We start from the raw sequence: 8249 nt of genomic DNA, 5'->3' as shown, positions 1-8249 counted from the left end.
TTTAAATAATTATCAAATTAATAACACAAAATTATATAATCGTAAATTTTATTTACATAATTTCTATTTTTGTTTATACAATTTAATTTAATTTTATATAATTATAATTACACATATACATTTTATTCATAATTATGCACCTTTTTTTTAGTAGTATCTATAATAGATATAGTAGAATAGATAATCTAAAGTCAACTATCGATATTTCCAAAGGACAAAGTTGTAAATTATGAAGAAATAACGCATTTTATAATACTTCAAGCTTAGAAAAGTCGACGAGAGAGTAGCAGTTCGACAAGATTAACTCCATCCTTCCGTTTGAAATAAAAATATGTTTAGAATTCCGTCACGTGCAATAGTTTACATCTACGATTCGATTCAATAACCGTTGAATCGACTACGATATCGACCGCGGTAATACGATTCAGTTGATTCGATGCGTGCACTGTATCGCAATGGTACTCTGATATTCTGAATGAAACATTCAACGAATTTTATTCTTACATTACTAAATATTTCCTTTAATCGTATTATAAAGCTATTTATACTAAATAAAAATATGTACGCGTATGAAAACTTAACTTAATTACATTATCAGTGATAAACAGATTGTGATAAGCAATACGTATATAAGTTCGCCCCGTCGCATTTTCTCGTCCAGTTCTCAGCATCGACTAAGTGGATACGTAGACAAATGGATTCGTTTATGTAGTATTCATGTACGTATTTTATAACATTCCGTACTATTTTTTCTTTTCATTTTTTTACATACAGGGTGTTCGACAACCCCTGGGAAAAATTCTATTGGGAGATTCTAGAGGCCAAAATAAGACGAAAATCAAGAATACCAATTTGTTGATGGAGGCTTTGTTAAAAAGTTATTAACGTTTAAAGTTCCGCCCGTACTGAATTTTTTTCTCGCAAATGCGCAGGATTTCGGGGGTACGTCTATTCACCAAAAATGATTGTAATTGACCCCCACAGCCGAAAATAATTTTTCCAAAACGATTTGAAATTTTTTGTTTTCGTCGAAAAATTTCACCTTTTCGAATTTTTTCTCGAAAGTGCGTAGGATTTCGGGGGTACGTCTATTCATAAAAAATGATTGTAATTGACCCCCGCAACCGAAAACAATTTTTCCAAAACGATTTGAAATTTGTTGTTTCCGTCGAAAAATTTCACCTTTTCGAATTTTTTCTCGAAAGTGCGTAGGATTTCGGGGGTACGTCTATTCATCAAAAATGATTGTAATTGACCCCCGCAACCGAAAATAATTTTTCCAGAACGATTTGAAATTTTTTGTTTCCGTCGAAAAATTTCACACCTTCTCGAATTTTTTTCTCGAAAGTGCGTAGGATTTCGGGGGTACGTCTATTCGCCAAAAATGATTGTAATTGACCCCCGCAACCGAAAATAATTTTTCCAAAATGATTTGAAATTTTTTGTTTCCGTCGAAAAATTTCACCTATTCGAATTTTTTCTCGAAAGTGCGTAGGATTTCGGGGGTACGTCTATTCACCAAAAATGATTGTAATTGACCCCCGCAACCGAAAATAATTTTTTCCAAAATGATTTGAAATTTTTTGTTTCCGTCGAAAAATTTCACCTATTCGAATTTTTTCTCGAAAGTGCGTAGGATTTCGGGGGTACGTCTATTCACCAAAAATGATTGTAATTGACCCCCGCAACCGAAAATAATTTTTCCAAAATGATTTGAAATTTTTTGTTTCCGTCGAAAAATTTCACCTATTCGAATTTTTTCTCGAAAGTGCGTAGGATTTCGGGGGTACGTCTATTCACCAAAAATGATTGTAATTGACCCCCGCAACCGAAAATAATTTTTCCAAAATGATTTGAAATTTTTTGTTTCCATCGAAAAATTTCACACCTTCTCGAATTTTTGTCTCGAAAGTGCGTAGGATTTCGAGGGTATGTTTATTCACCAAAAATGATTGTAATTGACCCCCGCAACCGAAAATAATTTTTCCAGAACGATTTGAAATTTTTTGTTTCCGTCGAAAAATTTCACACCTTCTCGAATTTTTTTCTCGAAAGTGCGTAGGATTTCGGGGGTACGTCTATTCGCCAAAAATGATTGTAATTGACCCCCGCAACCGAAAATAATTTTTCCAAAACGATTTGAAATTTTTGAATTTAATTGTTAATAACTTTTTAACGAAGCCTCCATCAACAAATTGGTATTCTTGATTTTCGTCTTATCTTGGCCTCTAGCAATCCCCCATTAAAATTTTTCCCAGGGTTGACCGAATCCCTGTTTTATATTACAATTAAATATCGTTTTCACAAAATAGAAAAAAAAATATTGCAAGTTACTGGTATTTAACGAAAAATTCAAATTCAAATTTTTTAATCTGAAGTTTTTTTTCTTAGAACTAACTAATTTTGTGATAACGAAAGATAAATAATTAGTAAAACAATTTTTCTAATTGTATTATAATAATTTTTAATGTTATATTCACAGTTGTGTTTATAAAATCAAACTAAACGACGACGAATACGACACTTGATTTTAATACTAATTTTACTCAAAGGAAGCTATTATAATTATTATATCTAAGGTTTGTATTATACGAGCAGCATATTGGTTGCTATTTTACAATATGATTTTTCTAATTTTAAATATTGTTTCATGAACATACAGATGGATGAGACACAGTTAAAGAAATATCTTTCCGACAATACTGTGTTTAATTTAACAAATAAAATGTTTATATCATTAGAATCTGGTAATGTCAAAAGATACAAAGCCTGTATGTCATTGGTATGTTTTCGTAATTCTATGAATGCATTTCTTAAAAATTTTTCAGAATATGACGATGTATTTCCTTCTCTAGAAAAGGATTTGAGGGTGGGGTGAGTGGGGAGGGAGTGGGTAGAAAAATGGGAGTTTAGGGGGTGGGTATGTGTGAGTGATGGGCGAAACAAAGGGTATTTGAGGGTAGTTTATGGGACTGGGGTAGGGATGTGATACAAAATTATGTAGGGTATGTACTTTTATTTATTTTATACAAAATTATTTATTTATTTACTTTTATTTATTTTATACAAAATTATTTATTTATTTATTTTTATTTATTTTATAAGAAATTATTTATTTATTTTTTATAAGATTTAATGTAACAGGTAGTCGAAGCTTTGATACAAGAAATGAAAAAGGAGGATACATTATTCGAGAAAATGTACAGAAATATTATTTATTGCGGAAGTGTTTTTAAACAGACGAAAGTTAGCAAGCTGGATGAATTTGACTTAAATATTAATTTAAAACTTCCTATTGATTACAATAACATAAGCGTAAGAATATTAGTAACATGATTTATTCACAGTATAAATGTTAATGAATGTATGCAAAACGTATTTATTTACTTTCAGCTTTACTCGAATCAACCAGCATTTATCACAATATACATAAAAAATTATTCACCCACAGACACTATTTTTCCAAAGTGCAATCTTACACGCTCAGAAAGAAAGTATGAAGAAGAAACATATACATATACATGTATACACGTATATTTTTTTTGTACAGTTATACATTATACTAACCTTAATGTTGATACATATTTCAGATCCTTATATACATTTATCGATGACGGCTATGTAAACCCACATAAATTTCGTCAATGGACCGAGAGAATTTTAAGTAAAGTTATGAATAAATTACAAAAGTATGAAGATAAATATATATTACATTTGCCAGCAAATCGTACCAATATCTTATTTAAAATAAGGAAGAGTGGTCCAGCATTTACATTAATATTGACTATGCCAGAAACAAACGAAGACATAAGCATTGATTTAGTTCCAGCATTGTGTTTTCAGAACTGTAAAATTAATGGTTCTAATATAAAAATCAATAAAATTGAAAATGTTAGTATATTTTGTCATTATGTTCCCAGATATACAGGGTGTTCGGCCACCCCTGGGAAAAATTTTAATGGGAGACTCTAGGAACCAAAATAAGACGAAAATCAAGAATACCAATTTGTTGATTGAGGCTTCATTAAAAAGTTATTAACGTTTAAAGTTCTGCCTGTAAAACTCAGAAAACTGTAAGGCTGTCGATACGTCGCTAACAAGGAACCATCGCGAACGGTCCGGCTTCGATTTTGATGAAACTTTGTACACTTATAAAGCAGCCAAAAATAATCGACACGTATTTTTTTTTAGCTGCGGTAACTCGAGTTTAAGGGGTGAAACCACCCCTTGAAGTTTTGGCTCGAAACGGCTATCTCGAAAACGGAAAGACATACAAAAAAATTGTTAATGGACGAGGTTGATGGTTTCTTATGTACAATAACATGGTGTTAAAAAATTTAAAAAAATACAATTTGTTTATAACAAAAAAAAATTTATTAACTTAATTTTTCATTTTATTGAAATTTTCATAATGACAAAAAATGACGAGCATTTTATTCCAAATCCATTGGTATGCGATTTTTTGAAATTGCCTCCTACAGTTTTGCAGATTTTGATGATTTACATCTTGCGCGCACATCCATTATGGTAGTAGCCGTTCTAACTTTGATTTTAATGAAGCACTGTAGGCTTGCACTACTTCTAGAGGACAAAATCGGGAAAAATACAAGAATACCAATTTGTTGATGGAGGCTTCGTTAAGAAATTATTAACGTTTAAACTTCCACCCGTACTGAATTTTTTTCTCCGAAATGCCCAAGATTTCGGGGGAATGTGTAATGACCAAAAATGATTGTAATCGACTCCCGCAACTGAAAATAATTTTTTTTAGAATGATTTGAAATTTTTTTTTTCGCTGAAAAATTTAGGCACCTCCGCCCTGTCGATTTTTCTTAAAAATTCGTTTTTCATTTTTAATAATTTTGTTTGACGCCCTACAAAAAAGTTGGCCAATACTTTTTTGTAGGTACCTATGAGCTCTACTTCAGAAAAAAGTTTCATTGAAATATATTCATTATTGTAGGAATTATGGCTGTTTGAAGATTGGACCATTTTTATGGGGTTTTTCTCATTTTGCGGGGTCAAGGATCAACTTTTTGCATATTTTTGGAATATCTACATATTCTACACTAAAATATGCGTTGTTTGCCTTTTGAAACATTAAAATCGTCCAATCCGTTCAAGAGTTATGACATTTTAAAGATTCGCATAAAGGCGAGCATTTCTGGCTTCACATTAGATTTTCGGTAAGGAATTTTTTTCTCGAAAGTGCGTAGGATTTCGTGGGTATATGTATTGACCAAAAATGATTGTAATTGGCCCCCGCAACCGAAAATAATTTTTTCCTGGAGGATTTGAAATTTTTTAATTTAATTTTTTAATAACTTTTTAACGAAGGCTCAATCAACAAATTGATATTCTTGATTTTCGTCTTATTTTGGCCTCTAGAATCTCCCATTAAAATTTTTCCCAAGGGTGGCCGGACTTTTCCAAATCCATTGGTATGTAATATTTTAAAATTGCCTCTTACAGTTTTGCAGATTTTGATGATTTACATCTTGCGCGCACATCCATTATGGTAGTAGCCGTTCTAACTTTGATTTAGTGCAAGCCTACAGTGCTTCATTAAAATCAAAGTTAGAACGGCTACTACCATAATGGATGTGCGCGCAAGATGTAAATCATCAAAATCTGCAAAACTGTAGGAGGCAATTGTAAAAAATCGCATACCAATGGATTTGGAATAAAATGCTCGTCATGTTTTGTCATTATGAAAATTTCAATGAAATGAAAAATTAAGTTAAAAAATTTTTTTTTGTTATAAACAAATTGTATTTTTTTAAATTTTTTAACACCATGTTATTGTACATAAGAAACCATCAACCTCGCCCATTAACAATTTTTTTGTATGTCTTTCCGTTTTCGAGATAGCCGTTTCGAGCCAAAATTCCAGGGGTGGTTTCACCCCTTAAACTCGAGTTACCGCAGCTAAAAAAAAATACGTGTCGATTATTTTTGGCTGCTTTATAAGTGTACAAAGTTTCATCAAAATCGAAGCCGGACCGTTCGCGATGGTTCCTTGTAAGTAGTGTTTCTCATGCAGAGTGAGAACCACTATCGCGCGCACGCGCTGTACGCAGGTTGCCTATCTATCAGACGCAACTATAAACGTTAATAACTTTTTAACGAAGCCTCAATCAACAAATTGGTATTCTTGATTTTCGTCTTATTTTGGCCCCTAGAATCCCCCATTAAAATTTTCCCCAGGAGTGGCCGAACACCCTGTATTTTCTAATGTCGAACCAAACGATTCTTGCTTTTAGTGTCAACACAAAGCATGGTTTGCAATTCCATTACCTTCGATCAATTATCATTTCGAAATAAACGAGAATCTTCAATGGAGGACATCTTTTTACTATCAAGAAAAAGAAATTCTCGCAAAGTTGGGCAATGTAAAGCCAGTTATACGTCAGATGAAGGTTTTCTATTAAATTAAATATTTTATACCTTAATATTATATGGCTCTCACTATTAAACTTGTAGAAATTGAGGGATGTCCAAAAGTGGAAGAATGTGGCAAGTTACTTTATAGAAACATTATTTTTACATATATCCGACCAGCGGTCACAAGAGGGTCTTAATAAAATGTCTTCAACGTTACTCTTTTTTTATGTACGTCATTGCAAACAATACATGCACATTTTTACAAAATACTATATTAAAAACGAATCATATTTTCAGATGTTACAAGAATTACATTACGCTTTCATGGAACATAGAATTGAGTATTTTTGGGATGCAAAATATAATTTATTGCAAAAAATTGGGAGACTGGAAATGGATAATATGGCGCATCGTTTGAGTAATGTCATAAAGAACATAGAAAAGCGTATAACATCAGACCCATTTATAATAGCATCATATGTTTGTAAGTTTATATTTTGTAAAATTGTATTAAAATAAATTGCATATATTCATAATGAAACTACTTTTAATGCTAGTTTTTTTTTCAAATTGCAGTGACTGAAAATGAATTAAAGATGTTAAAAGAAAAATACAATAAAATGCAAAATGAAACATGTGGTAAGTACTATCGTAAGTCAATGTTATAATTATATGTATAATAGTTAAAACAGTACTATATTAATATTATACAATTGTTTAGAAATAGAACATGGAACATCATGGTGCATTCTTTTATAATCTGTGCCGATTTTTAAGTCTAATATAAATTTTAATTTGTAATAAATAATCATGTATTTGCATTACGTTATACATTTCTTCAAGTACCTATCGTTTGAATTCGTTTGGTACAAATAAATACACCATAATTGTCGATAATTCTAATGTTAATGTACAAATTATACAATATCATGGAAATTTGTAATGTTACTTCTATAATATAGTTATTATGAAGCATTAGCAATAATTTTATACAAAATTGTCATATATTTATACATTCATGTTTACATATAACACTGTTTCTATATTAACTATCCTATCATGCAATTTTTCTAGCATATACGTATGCTAGAATATTATACAGGGTGTTCGGCCACCCCTGAGAAAAGTTTTAATGGGAAATTCTAGGGGCCAAAATAAGACGAAAATGAAGAATATCAATTTCTTGATTAAGGTTTCGTTAAAAAGTTATTAAAAAATTAAATTACGAAATTTCAAAACACTCTGAAAAAATTATTTTCGGTTGCGGGGGTCAAGTACAATCATTTTTGGTGAATAGACATACCCCTGAATTCTTACGGAGATTCGAGAAAAAAATTCGAGTAGGTGGACAAATATTTTCGACAAAATTAAAAAATCTCAAATCATTCTGGAAAAAATATATTCGGTTGCGGGGGTCAATTACAATCATTTTTGGTGAATAGTCATACCCCTGAAATACTACGGAGATTCGAGAAAAAAATTCGAGTAGGTGGACAAATATTTTCGATAAAAGTAAAAAATCTCAAATCATTCTGGAAAAAATATATTCGGTTACGGGGGTCAATTACAACCATTTTTGGTGAATAGACATACCCCTGAAATATTACGGAGATCCGAAAAAAAAATTCGAGTAAATGGACTTTTTCGACAAAATTAAAAAATCTCAAATCATTCTGGAAAAAATATATTTGGTTACGGGGGTCAATTACAATCATTTTTGGTGAATACATATACCCCCGAAACCTACGTACTTTCGAGAAAAAAATTCTTTTCCCTAATTGTAATGTGAGGTTAGGAATGGTACCCTGAAATTTCATGTGTATGTTTAAAAAATCATAACTTCTGAAAGGATTGAAGGTTTTTAA

At 31.2% G+C, this 8249-nt stretch overlaps 1 protein-coding gene across 1 annotated transcript; it reads left to right on the top strand.

Annotated features, from left to right (window-relative positions):
- Positions 1-442: 442 nt before the first annotated feature.
- On the top strand, positions 443-7292 carry LOC122399849 (cyclic GMP-AMP synthase-like). Its single transcript, XM_043400864.1, has 10 exons — positions 443-719; positions 2483-2579; positions 2663-2782; positions 3145-3315; positions 3394-3494; positions 3591-3891; positions 6264-6419; positions 6484-6612; positions 6682-6868; positions 6961-7292. Exons 3-10 carry the CDS (start codon positions 2663-2665, stop codon positions 7050-7052), a joined length of 1257 nt encoding a protein of 418 aa, XP_043256799.1. The 5' UTR covers positions 443-719; positions 2483-2579; the 3' UTR covers positions 7053-7292.
- The last annotated feature ends 957 nt before the right edge of the window (positions 7293-8249 follow it).

This window comes from Colletes gigas, unplaced genomic scaffold (assembly GCF_013123115.1).
Source record: "Colletes gigas isolate AHSC1104 unplaced genomic scaffold, ASM1312311v1 Colletes_gigas_Sc00015, whole genome shotgun sequence".
NCBI lineage: Eukaryota > Metazoa > Arthropoda > Insecta > Hymenoptera > Colletidae > Colletes > Colletes gigas.
This window is presented reverse-complemented; position numbering and strand designations above follow the sequence as displayed.

Excerpts from the sequence above, each read along its gene's own strand:
- LOC122399849 (XM_043400864.1), top strand. The coding sequence starts at position 2,663 with ATGGATGAGACACAGTTAAAGAAATATCTTTCCGACAATACTGTGTTT. Across the intron at positions 3,892-6,263 it reads AAATCAATAAAATTGAAAAT|TGTCAACACAAAGCATGGTT; the intron begins GTTAGTATATTT and ends TCTTGCTTTTAG. Across the intron at positions 6,869-6,960 it reads TATAATAGCATCATATGTTT|TGACTGAAAATGAATTAAAG; the intron begins GTAAGTTTATAT and ends TTCAAATTGCAG.